The sequence below is a fragment of the Emys orbicularis genome, chromosome 10 (assembly GCF_028017835.1).
Source record: "Emys orbicularis isolate rEmyOrb1 chromosome 10, rEmyOrb1.hap1, whole genome shotgun sequence".
NCBI classification, from domain to species: Eukaryota; Metazoa; Chordata; order Testudines; family Emydidae; genus Emys; species Emys orbicularis.
In genome coordinates this window covers 54,251,047-54,269,943 of record NC_088692.1, presented here as the reverse complement: position 1 = coordinate 54,269,943, position 18,897 = coordinate 54,251,047, and the positions used below count along the sequence as shown (strand labels likewise).

Here is an 18,897-nt window from a genome sequence, read left to right as displayed (position 1 = left end):
CTTAGGTTGAGAAGGGCAGTTGATCAACTCTAATCCAGCTACAGCCTGTGCCTTAAAATCACTCACTTATATATGTAACTGAGCCTGGAACAAACACCTTGAGGCAGGAAGGTGTGGTAGGTTTTTTTGAGGAGCAGAGGAGAATGTGTAGCTTTTACTTTCTCACATCAGTCCACTTGTTCCAGGCCCAGTTAATGCAGCTTTTAGGCTGGATTCTTGTTATGCCAGTGGTCTGACCCATAGCTGATAGATTCCCCTTTCCTAGTGCAGTGCGTTCTTCACCTACAGTGCAATGCTTGGACAGGATGTAAAGGGAGAGCATCTAGGCATGAGGCACTGCACGCTCCTAAAGCCTGTTTGCCTCTTGTGGGCTGGGGCTTAGGCTGCCACACCCCCTCCCCAGTACTCTCTAATTCTAAAACTGCCTCCACCCAGCCCCACTCCCCAGGCGCAGGCAGAGGCATAACTGTCTCTCCCTACCCCGTCCCCGGGAGCGTTAACAACAAACCACACCACAACCTTAAGGTATTTGTCCTCAGCCCCTGTGGGGCTGGGCCCTGCTGCTGTCCCCAGAGTACAACTGGACAGGAGTCACGGCGATGCTAAGAGACTTGCCCAAGATCAGACATGAAGGCCATAACTGAGCAGGGAACCGAACCCACGGCTCTCCGGACTGGATCAGTCACATATGCCCCAGCCCCCATCGCCAAGACCTGGAAGTAACGGCTCCAGCGTCTGTCGTAATGTCACGTGGTCACTTCGCAGACGTTAGCCGCCCGGGTCGGCACACGCACCATTCCCACACCAGGGAAGCGCTTTGTGGCTGGTCACGTGCTCTGGAGGCGGAGACCGGAAGTGGGGGGGTCTGTGCGGATGACGCAATCGGAATGCGCCGCTGCCAGGAGCTTCCGGCTCCTAGCCCGCTTCTTGGTGCGCGAGGCAGGCGCTGGGAGCAGAGGCGTGGGTGGCCGTTGCCATGGAGTCGGACGGCAAAGGGGCCTACGTGCTGAGTAACCTGGCTGAGGTGGTGGAGCGGATCCTGAGCTTCCTGCCCACCAAGGCATTGCTGCGGGCGGCCTGGTGAGGACCGGCCTCGGGCTTCCCCTCGATCCGCACCGGGGGAGTTGGCGTTTGCCCCCGCGGGCTGAACCCTCGCGTCCCAGCTCCTTCCCTCAGACAGCCCCGGTGTCGCCCTGGGAGCTGGCTGTGCCCCGATCTCCTGCCTGGGCCCTCGCCCGCCCCCGGAACCGAGCCCCCGGTTGTTCCCCGCCCCGTGCGTAGGGCGGAGCCCGAGGACAGTTTGGGATCCAAGAGCACGCTCCGAGGAGCGCGTGCCCGGGCCTGTGACGCGAGCGAGTCACTCCCCGCGCCGGCGGGGGAACGGCTGGGCCCGTGGCCGGGGTGACGTGAAGCCAACGCACAGGCTTCAAGTCCCGAGAACAATGTGTAAGAGGAAGCAAGGGCTGGACTCGGCCCTGCTCCGGGCTGATCAGGCCTCGCTGCTTCTGCAGGGAGGTGGGCAGGGGATGCGTTGCGGGAACAGCCCGCGTTTCCCAGCTTCTCTTGGGGTACGTCTTCACTTACATCCGGGTCCGGATGTAAGCAATCGATTTTCTGAGTTCGATTTATCGCGTCTGGTTAAGACGCGATAAATCGATCCCGGATCGATCCCGGAAGTGCCCCGGATCGATCCCGGAAGTGCTCGCCTTCGACGCTGGTACTCCAGCTCGGCGAGCGGAGTACGCAGCATCGACGGGGGAGCCTTCCTGCCGCGTCTGGACCGCGGTAACGTCGGACTAAGGTACTTCGAATTCAGCTACGTTATTAACGTAGCTGAATTTGCGTACCTTAGTCCGAAGTGGGGGGGTTAGTGTAGACCAGCCCTTGAAGTCAGCCCCGTCCTCAGAATGGCTTAAAAACCGCGCTCTTTACTTCAGCCAAGCTGCGACAGAGTCCGCGGTGCTGCCACTCCGGGGTTGTTGCTTATCTAGTTCTCTGTTGCTGTCCCACGCAGCCGCCTAGCTTTGGGTGAAGCTCGTGATAGTGCTTGCCACGTTTGTAAGTGTTGACAAGTATTTTGAGCTCTTCGGATCGAAGGAGCCCTAGCAGCGCTGTGCTGTTATGGTTAGTAGAGCTGTAACTGTCAGACACACGCACTCTGTAAGGAGGAGTTTTGTAGTTGCTTGACGAGTTTGTTTTTAAAACAAACTGATTATATTAAATGAATTGCGAGGCCTTGTTTTGTTTTGAATGTCTCAAATTAACATTGTTTATTTTTGGAGAGAAACTTAAAATGGCACATCACTATGTTCTTTATATACATTGAGTTCTGTTGCCACTGAACTCCATCATTAGGAGTCAGAAGAATAGACTTAGTGAACAAATCTGAAAGTATGTCGTCCCTAGACACTTTCAGCAGAAAACAAGGTTACCTTCTCTGTACTTTGACAGCATTTTGTTTTGCTGATTTATATATTTGTGCTGTAGAGAGGAGCTGGGAATGAATTGTTCAATATGCTCTTTTGACCAGCTACCCCAGACACATTATTTGGTAATTTATTGTGACTGGTACTGAACAAGGCAATTCATTATCAAAATTGCTGGCATTTTTTGAAATTCAGAAACAAATCTTAAAACAATACCCATGCAAATAATGCATTCAGTTTGGTTTTCTACTAATATCTATTAAAGAACAATCAACAATTTACACTTTGTGATTTAAATTTGATCTTTTTTTTTTAAGTGCAAGAGTTTCTCATAAGAATGTGGGATAGATACTTCCAAGTCAAAAATTAAAAAAAAAAAAAAAAAAAGGTTGACAGCTGCTAAAATTCCTTTTTGTATACTGTAGTAAATTTTTGTATTTTAGTGTTTGCCGGTTATGGAGAGAATGTGCCCGTAGATTACTGAGAACACAGCAGAGCATTGCGTGGGTCTCTTCACTTGAGCCTGGTCCATCTGATAGTCATTCACTGGTCCGTGCATTAGCCGAAGAACTTGAGGTAGGTAAAATACCACTGTTAACTGCATACATTGGCCATTCCAATTGAATTTCTAACTACTGTGGTATAATCCACGTGCACGCTTGTGAGTCTGTGGTGATACATTTTTCTAAAGTCAGTTCTTCCATACTGATGTTGTAGTGCACATTTTAAGTTTCAATTCATATCTATACACAGCTGTATAAGGACATAAGAACGTAAGAGTGGCCACACTGCATCAGACCAAAGGTCCATCTAGCCCAGTATCCTGTTTTCCGACAGTGGCCAATGCCAAGTGCCCCAGAGGGAATGAACAGAACAGGTAATCATTAAGTGATCCATCCTCTGTCACCCACTTGATTACCTATTCTGTCAATTCCCTCTGGGGCACTTGGCATTGGCCACTGTTGGAAGACAGGATACTGGGCTAGATGGACCTTTGGTCTGACCCAGTATGACTGCTCTCATGTTCTTATGTCCTTATACAGCTGTTTTATGGTTACGGAATGTTCAGCCATTTGGCCTTAAGCATCACATTATGCAGTTTCATGATTTGTCTGACTCTTTCACTAAAAAGACATTATAAAGCTTGGTTTGGTCATACAAATGAGACATATTTTGATTTATTTTTTCTGGTCTTGACCCCTTTACCCCTTGAAGTCAGAGAACCCCATTTTGTTTTGTGATCCCCATTGTATTTCAGGAGTTCTGCTTTGTATTGTAACCTTCATTTTGAAGTGTTACCTTAATGTTGTCTTGCAAGTTCTTGTGTGGATTAGAGCATCCGCGGGAGTGGGGAAAGCTGTGACAGCAATCAGGGGCAATCAACATTGAATGACTCTTCCCTGCTGAAACGATGGCGGGGTTCTATTGGTAGGACCATTGACTTTGAATTTGGGAGGAGGAAGGACTGCACCAGCTGAAGCACGTGAAACAAAGGAAGCAGAGACTGTTTTAAAAGAGAGGTGTTTCTCTAAGCAAGGGGGCCAGTCCACTGGCACAGGTAAAAAGACCAAACTAAAGAGGGCAGGAAGGGCTGCCAAGCCTAAGGACACTGTCCAAAGCCAAGACACTCAGAAGGGGAGAGATCAGACTTGGAGCGGGGGGGACTGTGGTCAGGATTTTGTTTGTTTTTGTGTTCTCTTTAACTCGCTAATGCTTTTTAAGAGAAAAATGTCTGTAGTTAAGAAGTTCCTTTGCTAAGCCTGTGTTCTTTGCTTCTCTGCCACATTGTCCCAGAAGAGTTTAGCTAGCAGCCAGAGCTCCCAAGCCAGGTGAATTCTGGAGGTAACATGTCTAAGCAATTGGGAGTTCAGGAAGGCTGTGGCATTGATTCCCAAGTCCAGGCAGCTGGATTGCAGGGCCCCACTACCCAGGAAGAGTGCCAGACATGGGGTCTGCGCTTGGGAGTGTGCCTGAGAGACGCACAGCTACAAACACTGACTGGTCACTGCTGAGACCCAAGGCGGTTAGACACACATTGGATCCAGTGGGTTAGGTCCACTCATTCCAGACTGGTGTCTGTTCAGAGAGTGGGACTGGGCCAGGCTGTAATAGGCAGGATTCCAGTTTTTAAACTGGATTGTAAATTTTCATTTGAGTTTAAGGTGATCGTGATAAAATGGTAAGGAAAGTTCATTTTAAAATATATTCTTATGTTGATACTGATCCTTAATTTGAGAGAATTTTAAGCAATTGTGTCTAACCAGGCAGACAGCAGTACCGACTTGGAAACAGTGGCAGGTAGTAAGTTATCTGTGACAAGTCTGGGGTCCCATTTTTTTCAGCATTCTGGAGAATATAAGCCCTCATTTTTCATCTAAAAATTTTAAAAGTTCTAACTCCTTACTTAAATATACACTGGAGAATGATCAATGCATGGTTTATAGCACTTTAAAATGAGCGAAGCTGAAGCAGGTGACGTTCTCTGCTACTGATACAAACTTTAGAGAACTTGGACCACCGAATATCAAAGAGTAAAGTATTTCTAGTTCCAAACATCAATGAATATTTAAATAGAATATTTCTCTAGAAACACAAGTGTACAAATCACTACAGTTGGACAGATTTATTGTTTTTATATATATATAAATAAAAAAATCAGCTCTTGAAGTGGTAACTGGATGGCTCTAGGGATTTACAACTGAACATGGAGTGCTCTGCCTTTAGGGCCACAAATGTGGGCTATATCAGTAGTGACAAAGTTGTTACCATCTGACAGCTGTTTGGCCAGTTATGAGAATTAATGTCAGTAAAGTGCACTGAGGTTCTTTGAGAAAAGGCACTAGAGATGTACCCATGCTTGTCATAGCCAGATCTTTCCTATCACTGACTTCCAGGAATCTCCCTCTCTTGCCTCTAGTTCATTTTGGTTTTCTTTGTGGGACAAAGGTGTGGCAGCCTGCAGTTAGGTAGCAGAGTCTGCTTTTCTTATACTGTGTTTTCATTTATCTTTTTGTACTTTACAGAATGTGCATGTGCTGCCACAAATAGTACTTTACATAGCAGATGCAGAGACTTTCATTGGATATGAAGAGTGTCACAGACAAAAGAGGGGTATGTATAAATCCTATCTATACTTTAAGAAAACCTTGTCATGTACAACTGTAATGGAGTAGGATGCTTAAAGAAAAACAATCAGGTAATGTGATATTGTCAAGAGGGCATTGTCACCTTGTGTTTGCGTCAAGAGATGTGATCCATGTAAATGTAGGCGATTCTATATATAGGGCCCTACCAAATTCACAGCCATGAAAAAACATGTTGTGAACCATGAAATACGGAATTGTAGGAGGGTCACAGAATTGCCACCCTTACTTCTGTGCTGCCTTCAGAGCTGGGCATCTGGAGAGTGGAGAGCAGCAGCTGCTGGCCCGGTGCCCAGCTCTGAAGGCAGCGCCACCATCAGCACAGAAGTGAGGGCAGCATGGTATAGTGAGGGGCGGGGTTTGTCATTTTTTGCAGGGGGTCAGGGTAGGCGAATGCCCCCAGAGCGCTTTGGTTCTCTGTCCTCTTCCCTTCCCCTCCCAGACACACAGACAGACAGACCAAAGCCCCTTAAACCCACAAGTGCTGGGCCTGGAGAGGGGCCGGGCTGGGGGTGCACCGGCCAGGCATTCCTGCATTGCGCCGGGCTCCAGCTGCTAGTCCAGCTGGACTGAAGAGGGATGGGACTTCCTCTTCCCCTGCACGGTCCGCTCTTGGGGCTGGGTCAGACCCACCTCTGGGAACCTCCCCTGGCTGCAGGAAGCTCTGCAGCTGCTGGTTGGGAGCCCAGTTCTGAAGTTACCCCCGCCGTCAGAAGCGGTGCAGAAGTGGCAATATTGCATCCCCAATGCAGTAGCCTTGCAACTGCCCCCCACAATACCCTTTTGGGTCGGGACCACCATGGCTAAAACACCATGAAATTTCAGATTTAAATATCTGAAACTGTGAAATTTAAGATTTTTTAAATCCTATGATCGTGAAATTTACCAAAATGGACCTTGAATTTGGTAGGGCCCTATCTATATAGATTCATATAATAATTAGGGCTGTTGATTAATCACAGTTAACTCACGTGATTAACTCAAAAAAGTTAATCGCGATTAATTGCACTGTTAAACAATAGAATACCTAAATCTTTTTCTACATTTTCACATACACCTCTATCTCGATATAATGCTGTCCTTGGGAGCCAAAAAATCTTACCTTGTTATAGGTGAAACCGCATATATCGAACTTGCTTTGATCCACCGGAGTGCGCAGCCCCGCCCCGCCCCCCTGGAGCACTGCTTTACCGCGTTCTATCCGAATTTGTGTTATATCGGGTCACGTAATATCGGGGTAGAGGTGTATATTGATTTCAATTATAACACAGAATACAAAGCATACAGTGCTCACTTTATATTATTTTTGATTACAAATGTTTGCACTGTAAAAATGATAAAACAAAATAAATAGTATTTTTCAATTCACCTCATACAAGTACTGTAGTACAATCTCTTTATCATGAAAGTGCAACTTACAAATGTAGATTTTTTGTTTGTTTTGTTTTTTGAATGCAGTTATGTAACAATGTAAAACTTTAGAGCCTGCAAGTCCAGTCAGTCCTACTTCTTGTTCAGCCAATCACTAAGAGAAACAAGTTTGTATAATGCTGTCCACTCAATTACAATATCACCTGAAAGTGAGAACAGGTGTGTGAAATTTCTAAAGGTAGCTACAGCACTCAGCCCAAGATTTAAGAATCTAAAGTGCCTTCCAAAATCTGAGAGGGACGAGGTGTGGAGCATGCTTTCAGAAGTCTTAAAAGAACAACACTCTGATGTGGAAACTACAGAACCCAAACCACCACCAACAACAAAAAATCAACCTTCTGCTGGTGATGGAAATGAACAGGCGTTCGTCCGCACTGCTTTGGATAGTTATCAGGCATGTCCTCTGGAATGGTGGTTGAAGCATCAAGGGACATATGAATCTTTAGCACATCTGGCATGTAAATATCTTGAGATGCCAGCTACAATAGTGCCATGCAAATGCCTGTTCTCACTTTCAGATGACATTGTAAACAAGAAGCAGGCAGCATTATTTTCTGCAAATGTAAACAAACTTATTTGTCTGAGTGATTGGCTGAACAAAGAAGTAGGACTGAGTGGACTTGTAGGCTCTAAAGTTTAACATTGTTTTGTTTTGAATGCGGGATTTTTTTGTACATAATTCTACATTTATAAGTTCAACTTCCATGATAAAGAGATTGCACTACAGTACTTGTATTAGGTGAATTGAAAAATACTATTTCTTTTGTTCTTTACAGTGCAAATATTTGTAATATTTGTAATAAAGAATAAATATAAAGAGCACTGTACACTTTGTATTCTGATGTAATTGAAATCAATATACAGTAACTCCTCGCTTAATGTTGTAGTTATGTTCCTGAAAAATGCTATTTTAAGTGAAACGATGTTATAGGGAAATTGCATTTGCTTAAGAATTAATGTAAATGGGGGGTTAGGTTCCAGGGAAATTTCTTTTGCCTAAGTAAGTGTGTGTGTGTGTGTGTGTGTGTGTGTGTGTGTAAGTTTTAAACAAACATTTTAATGCTGTTCACAGCAATGATGATTGTGAAGCTTGGTTGAGGTGGAGGAGTCAGAGGGTGGGATATTTCCCAGGGAATGCCTTACTGCTAAATGATGAACTAGCACTCAACTGAGCCCTCAAGGGGTCACATATTGTTAATGTAGCCTCACACTCTGCAAGGCAGCACTAATGGAGGGAGAGGAGACAGCATGGCAGAGAGAGACAGAAACATACACCCTGTGTGTGAGAAAGAGACGCGTATTGCCCCTTTAAGTACACTGACCCCACTCTAAGTACATTGCCTTTTTAAGTTGATCAGCGAGTTGAGACAGCAGCTGCTGCCAGCAAGCTCCCTGCATCCTGAGCCCTGTCGTGTCCCTGCCACTGCTCTGTGGAGATGGGGTAAAGGAGCGGGGGGGACGGGGACGACACCCTGACATTAGCACCCCTCTTTCTCACACACACAGAGCAACGTAACAACGTTAACCGGGACCACGTTAAGTGAAGAGTTACTGTATTGGAAAATGTAGAAAACACCCCAAAATATTTAAATAAATGGTATTCTATTGTTTAAGAGCACGATTAATCACGATTAATTTTTTAATCGCTTGACAGTCCTAATAATAATTATACATCAGGGAGTACTAGAACTCATTTTTTACCTCATCCTACTCAGGATATTTAGTTCTTCCTATTCTGTGTACATTAGCTGTATAGGATTTGTCATGTGCTGAATGAGGTGGCCAATGAGCTGCATTGGTTTGATGGTAAGGCACTGTTTTAATCCATATGCAAAGTCAATTCTATTGCTGCTTAGGGTAGAGGTCTTTGAGTACAGACAGAGGCTCTATGTAACCTGTGGCCAATCACTTTAACCTTTCTGTGCCTTAGTTTTTCCTCCTCTTTTGTTACAGCAAGGAAAAGAAATAGTAAAGAAACAGCAATTGCACTAGAAAAGCTGTTGCCAAAACGATGCCAAGTTCTGGGACTGGTCGCTCCTGGAATTGTAGGTAAGAGGAAGCAATATAACAGCCTGATTTCAAGATATATACCAAATGGTTAACTTTTACAGACTACTATTTATTAGACTCCCAAATGCTCTCAAACTGAGGCACAGTCCTACAGATTTGTATGTAGACTATACTAGTATCTCACTGTCTACTAATTCCAAATTGCTTAATGTCTACCACAGTTTAAAGAATTCGTGACAGTGCTGCTAAGTTATATGGTGTGACTTGAAAATTCTTAAACTCACATTTTTCAGTCTGCATAGAAAAGACTGACTTTGGAAAAAATTGGATGTGCTAGTTATTTGAACTAGGATCAAAGGCCTCAGTATCAGCTGATGGCTATTATGGAATTTCTTCTGGAGAAACCTGCTCAGCAGTCACATATAAAGGTCAATGGTATAGCAGACTTGACCAACTCAGACATGATTTATGGGATTTCAGACACAAACTTCGGAAAGCACTATAAACTCTATGATCGTATTAGCTTCCTCACCCAATTATTATGGTGTTTTCATTATTTTAAGATCCAAGTGATACTTTGTGTCCAAGCAAGTTATACAGTATTCACATTTCTTAATCTTTGATATGACTGCATCTACAAAATAAGAGGTGACTATGCAGAGAGGTCATAGGCTGTACTCTCTGTATCTCCTTGGCAGAGGATGGCATGAAGCACACATTACATTTTTTGGTTGGGGTCATGTTTCTGACCAGTCCCCTAGGTGTATGTTAAGAAAATCTCCCATATTTGAGGAGTCTATCTCTAATAAACTCATTGATCCAGATTACTTGGCCAAACTTCCCTGGATCTGGTTGTTCAAAATTTAAAGAAACACAATGGATTTAAAAATGGCAGAATTCGCACAAGCGTGCGTGAATTTTTTTTTTTCACTTTCTGTGTTACAAGGGACATGCAATGGCTATCACTGAAAGAATTTGGAGGGAATTTTCCTTTATTTTCAGTTTACTTGTGCATTTGACTCTTTGTATATACTCTCCCCAGTTTGAGTGAGTCATCACTTTTTAAAAGTATGAACACATGGTTGTAAACCCACAGAAATTTGCAGGGGTCAGCTGTACCAAATGAGACTTTGTTTTTAAATTGACTAACTTTCAACTTGACCATAGGTAATATTTTCAAAAGCACCTGCATCCTGTTTTTTTTACCCAGTTTCCCTTTATGTATGTCATTACGTAGGCAAAAGTATTTTAATCAAAATAAACAAGATATTCACATTATGCTTCTTTATCAGTTACTCCAATGGGCTCAAGCAGCAATCGACCTAAAGAAATCGAAGACGGTGAAGCTGGCTTTGCTTTATTGTTCCCTAAAATTGATGGTGTGAAAATCCATACCTTCCACTTTTTTAAAGTCTTTGATGAAAGCAAATTGACTGAATCAGGCAAGTCATTTAATTTTATATCAAATACTTTGTGTGCTGTAGCCTCAGTTTTGTAGGGGCTCTGTGTGAAGTGAGTTGCTGTATTTGTGACTGCAAAACTCAAGTTGCCTCCTGGCTGGGTGGGTGGGCCAGGTTCCCTGGAAGCATGGACCACCATATAAATGCAAAAATGCAAGGCTGCCAGTGATTGATAACTTTGTCCCCCCAGCAGGGTACTAAAGTACAAAGTGTAATCTTGAGAGGTGATCTTGGATCTCTTCAGTTACATTTGAGCAATCCTGTTGTTCCAGCTCAGTGCATGAGTGGGGATGTTGCAATCCTGGATACAGTCATTCTCTTTTGGTAGCTTCCTGCATTATTGAACAGTCATCACACAATAATCAGGACTGTGCAACTGGATTGTTTGGTTTTTTTAAACTGGGGCTCAGGGTGGTTTTTTTGTTTTGTTTCATACTTCAACATCCATAGTCCCCAAATTGTATGCCATGGTGAGGAGCAGCGGTGCGGGGAGGAGAGCAAGAATCCCCAGGGGAATATATACGTAATGTACAGTCAACACACTATGTGCTCAGCAAAATGTCTTGCTTGTGAAGAGTAATTTGGCCAGTTTGTGTATGAGCTTGCTCACTTCTGCGAATTGACAGGTACCTCATCTGTGACTGGAAAAACCCAAAAAGCTAAATATTGAGGGAGTCGATGAGAGCTAGAAGGGGTTTGTACAGTCCTTCTGCTAACAGAGCCAGCTTTTGAGCACTATAGAGGAGAATCTCAGCATTCATTAATGGGTGTGTGTGTGTGTGTATATATATATATATACATTATGAATGCTGAGATTCTCCTCTATAGTGCTATATATATATATATATATATATATACACACACATATTAATGGGTGGGTGTGTGTGTGTGTGTATGTATATATATATATATATATATATATATATATACACACACACACACACTCACCCATTAATGAATGCTGAGATTCTCCTCTATAGTGCTAACAGAGCCAGCTTTTGAGCACTATAGAGGAGAATCTCAGCATTCATTAATGGGTGGGTGGGTGGGTGTGTATATCTATCTATCTATCTAGCTCAATAAATATATATCTTCGAAAATGCAAACTGTCCAGCCCACCACTTGAGGGCACAGGATGACTTGCTTTTCCCCAATGCTGCGACAGCAGTGAGCTAGGCAGCATTACTGAATGTGTTTGTGGGTAGGTGTAAAATAAATATAATGAGAATAATTCAAATGCTTGGATTTCAGAGACTGAAACCCTGCCTTAAAGGTAAAAAATTTTATTTTTTGTTTTGTATTCCCAGGTCTTAAAAATAATCCAGAGCTCCGTGTGGTTCTTCTATTTGTCTACAATTCCTGGAAGCCGGGAGCTAATCGGTTTCTTAATCAGATAATCAATCCTTTAAATGAAAAAAGTATCATCTTGGCTGGGGGGTATGTGGAGAGCTTGACGTCACTGACCTCTGAGAAGTGGGTATCTCTTTCAAGTTAATTTGTGATGAAACATTGTGGAATCGTAGCAGGGTACAGCACTGGACATGAAACCTCTGTGAATAGGGCTGAGTCAGACATCTGTGAAAGGCACCATCCAAGCACAGTGATGTCATTTTTATGCGGGGAGAAGAAATATCCAAGGACTTCCTTTTTCTAACCAGTGTTGTTTTTCATAGTAGTAATGAAGTATTAAGGAAAGTCTTGAAATCACAGTGAAATATGTAATAGGAAAGATGATACAGGGCTGCTGCTGCTGTGTACTCTAGTAGGAAAAGCTGTAGACTTTGTCACATGGCTTTGCTTTGTGGCCTGTTACAAAAAGTAGTTTTAAATCTTGGATTCTAGAGAGCAACTTTCAGGTGAATTAGAGAGGACATTTCCTGCTTTGAAGATTCTTTACTGGTGAGAGTTTATTCCAGTTTGACAGTGCTTTGCTTGAAATCGATTCTGCCTTCTGTATGATTTACTCTTCAGCCTTTGTGCTCTTTTTTTCTCATTATGCATTATATAGTAACATTGTAATTGCTCATTGTTAGGGAGGCCAGTCTTGCCAGCCAGTTTATAAAAGCTTTACATTACAGATTTCATCGTGTGTGTGTGTGTGTATGTATGTATGTATGTATGTATGTATGTATAGCTGGCTGCTATCATGTCTTCCAATTTGTGTGTTAAATTATTCCTTAAGTGTATTACTTCCATTTTTGTCCATTATAATGTGAAACAACTACAGCAGACCCTCGCTAGAATGTGCATCTTTCTAGCGCGAATTCGGTTATAGCACGGGACTGCGCATGGATCCCAAATGTAATTACCTTCATTGGAATCCATAGTAACGTGGGACCACGCATGGATCCAAAGCCCCGCATTCTAGCAGGGGGTCCAGTGTACGTAATTTCTTCCTGTCAGGTGTTGAGATGTCAGTGATAATCCCCTGGGTTTTTGAAAATTCTGTGGCCTGAGATTCCTAACTTGTGAAAAAATTGCTAGCCTCAGTCTCTACAAAAGATGCTGCTTCAATATGTAGCTACTAGGTCTGTCAAGCGATTAAAAAAATTAATCTTAATCACAGTTTTAATCGAACTGTTAAACAATATTAGAATACCATTTAAATATTTTGGGGGTTTTCTATATTTTCAAATATAGGGTCAGAGCTGGGGGCACAGGGCTTCAGTCGCTCTTGAGGTTTGGGGTGCTGGGCTCCATCCCCCTCCCCGCTGTCTGGGGAGCTGTGGGCTACGGCTGCTCCAGCCCCCCTGCCACCAGTGCCTCCCACCCCGCCCACAGGTATGCGATTAACGTGTTAATTTTACTTTCAGTTAATCATAGGCTTTAACTGCAATTGACAGCCCTGGTAGCTATAGTAATGGATGCTCAGACAATGTTCTGATTTGAAGTACTCTTTAAACCCCATTGTGCATAAGTATTGCAAGTTGGAGAATGCTGTTCTATAGTATGTTTGCCAAGGGAAAACATATGCCATGAACATTATGCCAAATGTCCAAGAAGGATATCTTTCCATTGCTGAGGAATAGGAAAGGTTTGCCATTGGCTTGTGAATAGGGGATGTCTGCCTTTGACTTGACTTATTGGAGCATCTTTGTTGCTTTTGTGGGTGACTGAAAAAATCTCTTTAGAATATTGTCGTCTATACTGGGTGTTCAGTTTGTATAATGTTCTAGTGCAGCCTTTGTATTTAAATCGAGACCGGTTCCTTTGGAATCTTTTCTAATTTGGTGTCTGTTGTCTTTCAGTAATACTGAGGCTGGCGATTCCTATGGTGTGGTTGGATTGGCTTTCAGTGGACCCCAGCTACAGAGTGCTACAGTTTTGTTAGACCAGGATGTAATTGATGAACGGACTGTAGAAGCAGCAATGCAGCGTCTCAAAGCAGCAAACATTCCTGAGCACAACACCATTGGGTTCATGTTTGCGTGTGTTGGCAGAGGATACCAGTATTATAAAACCAAAAGGAATCTTGAAGCAGATGCATTTAGGAAGTTTTTCCCTAATGTTCCCCTATTTGGCTTTTTTGGACATGGAGAAATAGGATGTGATCGAATAGTCACTGGGAATTTCATACTGAGAGAATGCAATGACATAAAGGATGATCTACTCCATGGTTATACTACAGTTATGACTCTTATTCATCTTGGTTCAACTAAAGCAAACCAAGTTTAAACATGTTTTTTAAATACACCAGCTGAGCTACTTGGTTGTTTCCATTCCAGAAAACTGAAAAATCTGGAATACATACATACTATAAAAGCACCTTCCAAAATCTAAAGTAATCACTTTTGTAATGTTATAAAATCATGTAGTCAGGATAGTGTTTAATGCAGTAGGTATGGGGAAGCTTTGCATTTTGTGTAATACTGTGCAAAAGTCAGAACTGCAGGTAAATGTACATGTGTTCAAATTTTACAATAGAAGGAAGCTTCTTTCTTTCTCCTAAGGCTAGAAGAGTGCACAAATGGCAGTGTAGTCCAGCAAAAACGCTCAACAGTATAGAGAAGTGAACCATCAGTATTTTGATGTGATCTCTTATACATGAAGTCTTTAAAAGCTACTGATGTGTATGTGTCCGGTTCCACCTTTACCTGAGTCTTCTGTCAACAGAGATATGTACATTCCATCCAGATTCAGAATTGGGCCCTACCTACAAGCAATAATACCTCTTTATTAGGTCAAATGAATGAGAATATTTGGGCAATAATCATGAAGTGTTCATTAAATAAAATACAAAATATATGTAAAAGGTACAGTGTCTTCTATTTTTAGAGAAAAAAGCCAATTTAAAGGGAAACTATCAGGTTACAAACTGACTCCCTTCAAGAACACCTTGGATTAAAACAATTTTAAGTATCTGACATACTCTTTACTGTGTCTGCTGTTTTACTTTTGCATTTCTCAGCTTAGATTCTCCGGCACAAGCACAATGATGCATTGTGGAGGTTGCAGATGCTGCAAAGGGCTGTTTATTCATTTAAAAACATCCTGTAGGAGCTTAAAAATAAAAATGGAAACACTTTCATTGGCCTCAAGTTCCTTAAAAGTTTTTGGACATTTTTACTGACCCTAAAACGTGGGCCAAGCCTAGACCAAGTCATGTCTCTTTTATAAATTAGTTTTTGCAAAAAGGTCTTGGTTGTTGCTTGTTGTATTTTTCTCACTTTTACTATAATGAACAGAGAATTTTTCCCAGGCTTCTTTGGGCTTAAGTTTTTAAATGCAGTTTTTCTCTTATTACCCACTCGGAGCAATACAGCTGGATTGACAAAATATTAACTTTACTAGATACTGAATTTATAAAGTCAGAAAGAATAAATTCAGAATTTTATACAAAACACAGTATAGCTTTAGTATAACGCAAATATTTTGGTAGTATTTCATGCTGTCTCTAAATTCCAAATCAGGTAACTGTCCTATCCTTTATGTTGTATGTTGGCATCAGGGTAGATTGGGAAATATCACAAAAAGCTCTAAAATGGGAGGAAAATTCTGATCCATTATAGTTATTTGATCTTCAGTAGGAAAGGGATGCTTTTTTTGTTCTGGGACATACTGCTTACTTTTCTGGAAACTGTTGAAAATAACTATCAATAGTATACACCTTGAACATTTTTGGCAATATGACATGTCAAGGGAAAAATTGTCACTGAAATTTATACTCACAGTTACATCAGGACTAGCTTGTTTTGTCCTGAGGGAGAAGTCAGTGGATCATTTAATTCTCTACCATGTTACTTTGGCATTTAGAAAACATCAGCTTTCTGCATTTCTTCCATCCTGCGTTTGGTAAAGCCTCAGCACTGTACTGCTTTGCTGTGACCATACTTAACTTTGGATGTATATATTGTATTTCTTCATCCTCAGCTATTTACACCTTTTTTCCCCCCCTTCTTCTTTGTGCTCCCATTTGTCACAGGTTTCTTCAAAAACTTTACGGTATAAAATTATATACCTCTCCCTAGTCAATGATGCTGAAATTCTTGCTGAATCAGCAGCAGTATAATTCAGCAGTAGCTGAAGGGAAAGCTTGTATAAGAACTTTTTAAAGGGCACGTATTTCAGATCACAAGAGCTTCTGAGCCACTTGCAGCTTTTGTTCTCTTCATTAATCAGACACTTAATGCAGCAGATTGGATTTTTTTTCCTGAAGAGGATATCTGGAGTTTCAGTGCAGGCATTTGGTATTCATTTGCTCTACGATTGAAATTATTATAGAGGAGTTTATAATGTGTGACTATGATTCAAATTCAGTTGATTCAATGGGAGTCTTTCCATTGACATCAATGGGCTTTAGGCAGAGCTCTTGTATTGGCTGTTTCTTTGGGTTTTTTAAAACTAGAAGAATTCATACTGTGACATTAATTGACATAAACTGACCGTATAGATCATTGTTGCAACCAAGGTCCTATAGTTGAACCAAAACTTGTACAAAGGAGGTTGTAATTTGCTGGTTATGATTATGTTGTCTGTATGTGTTTATCATTTTTGTCCTCTCCACGGATCACCACCTTGTAGTGGTGGAGAGGCTTGCGTGTCTCCATGACCCTGAGAGCGATGCTGCCTGGAGCATTGATCTAACTAAAACCTTTAAATTTTAAATTAATGGAGATATCCCATCTCCTAGAACTGGAAGGGACCTTGAAAGGTCATCGAGTCCAGCCCCCTGCCTTCACTAGCAGGACCAAGTACTGATTTTGCCCCAGATCCCTAAGTGGCCCCCTCGAGGATTGAACTCACAACCCTGGGTTTAGCAGGCCAATGCTCAAACCACTGAGCTATCCCTTTGATTCAGTGAATCGCTGTGCCCTCTGGACTGTACTTTCTAAGATTGGATGTCCTGATAAATACATCAGTGTCCTAAAATTGCTTCATGATAACATGAAAGCGACTGTTCTGAGCAGCACTGGCTCCCAGAGTGAACCTTTTAAAGTACAAACAGGAGTCAAACAGGGATGTATCATCGCTCCAACCATGTTTGCGGTTTTTATTGCCATCATTCTTTACCTAATTGCTGGGAAGTTTACAGCTGGCGTTGAAATCATTTACAGAATGGACGGAAAGCTGTTCAGGCTTAGCAGGCTGAAAACCAAGAGTAAGATCTCCACAACATCTATTGTGGAACTTCAGTATGCTGATGACAACGCAATCTTTGCCCACTCTGAGAAAGATCTTCAGACTAGCTTGAATGTGTTTGCCGATGCTTACGCTTGTCTTGATTTCATTCTTAATATCAAGAAAACTAAAGTGCTCTATCAGCCCTCTCCAAATGAAGTATTACATGCCCCATCTATCAAAGTCAATGGAGTGGGACTGAAGGATGTCGATCATTTCCTCTACCTTGGAAGTCATCTTTCATCCAAGGCAGATATTGATGCAGAAATTCAGCATCACCTGAGCTGTGCCAGTGTAGCTTTTTCTCGTTTATGGCACAGGGTTTTTGAAGATCGTGGCATTCGAACAGACACCAAGCTTCTTGTTTATCAAGCTGTTATTCTCCCAACATTGTTGTATGGGTCCGAAACTTGGACAACCTATAAACATCAATTGAAAGTCCTTGAGAGGCACCATCAACGCTGCCTTCGTAAGATTCTGAAGATCAAATGGGACGACAGGTGCACTAATATTGGTGTTCTGGAAGAGGCAAAGACCACTATTGAGGCAATGATCATCCACCAGCAATTCCGCTGGACTGGTCACGTCCGGATGCCAGACCATTGCCTGCCAAAACGGGTCCTGTTCGCTCAGCTGAAAAAAAGGGCACCGTAACGTGGGTGGACAAGGGAAAGTGTTATAAGGAATTGCTGAAGGACAACCTAAAAAAGTGTAGTATTGACATTGACACTTGCCCAGGATCGCTTAAAATGGAGTGAAGTCCTACACGATGGTCCCCTGCATTTTGAACTTGCTCGCTGACAAGCTGAAGATGACAAGAGGCGTAGGAGGAAGGAGAGACTGGCTTCCAGTCATGGTCAGCAGCCTCCTGCTGAGCCTGAAAACATCTGCCCTCATTGTAATAGAACTTGTGGTTCAGGGACTGGCCTTATTAGCCACTTGAAGACCCATAACTCCCATGGAAGATGATCATATCGGTAACGAGTGATCGCCCATCATCATCATCATCATCATTTTTGTATTTGAAGTTATGAATATTGGCTATGTACTTGTATCTCAATGTGTTTGATTCTAAGTAGCCTCAGTGACGCATTTGGTCAGCTTCTTGAGAAAGGACTATTCTCAGTAAGTGCCCAATCAAGAAACACTTAACTGACAATGGACTTTGGGAGACGCCAATCCACATCCTAGCTTTCCTGGGAATGTTCAACTAACATGTAAACAATGGCGTCGGCCTGCAAAAAGCTGAACCATTCATGGACGTGTGACTTGCCCAAGTGGCTACAAATTCCATCTTGTTGCTGTGATTTTACACAGAAGAACAAAGAGGTTTCCGCCCACAAGAGAGAGAATAGAAAAGACCCTTGAAGCCCCTCCATTTTGTCTTCAGCTGGCTTAAGAGATGGCCTCTCCACCCCAAAGAGATGCCTGAAAGAAACTGGCACAAAGGACCGTAACTATGGGGGTGTGAGTGATTGCTGGACCCAGACTAGGAAGGAGTCCAGTCTGTGAAAGTAGCTTATTGGAATATCTCTAGGGTTGAGATTTCATGTGTAATCAGTTTCTTAATGTATTAGACTTAGACTTCCGTGGTTTGGTTTGGTTTTGATTGGTAACTTACTTTCTGTTCTCCAGCCACCACACTCAAAACTCACTTACAATCGCTACCAGTGTCTCAAAGCAATCAGCTGTACACAGATCCTGTTCAACTAGGCCACTGTGATGGGTTCGATCACAGAAACCACCTTGGGACTGTCACCTGATGTGCTGAGACTACCTCTGAGCCTGTTTTCTCTGGCAGTTTGGGCC

The 18,897-nt window shown here is 42.6% G+C and overlaps 1 protein-coding gene across 1 annotated transcript; it reads left to right on the top strand.

The window, feature by feature from the left end:
* The first annotated feature begins 907 nt into the window (after positions 1–907).
* On the top strand, positions 908–14,907 carry FBXO22 (F-box protein 22). The gene is made up of 7 exons (XM_065411846.1): positions 908–1,080; positions 2,870–3,002; positions 5,450–5,537; positions 8,954–9,049; positions 10,303–10,452; positions 11,778–11,943; positions 13,719–14,907. The coding sequence occupies exons 1-7, from the start codon at positions 977–979 to the stop codon at positions 14,143–14,145; spliced, it is 1,164 nt and encodes a 387-aa protein (XP_065267918.1). The 5' UTR covers positions 908–976; the 3' UTR covers positions 14,146–14,907.
* The last annotated feature ends 3,990 nt before the right edge of the window (positions 14,908–18,897 follow it).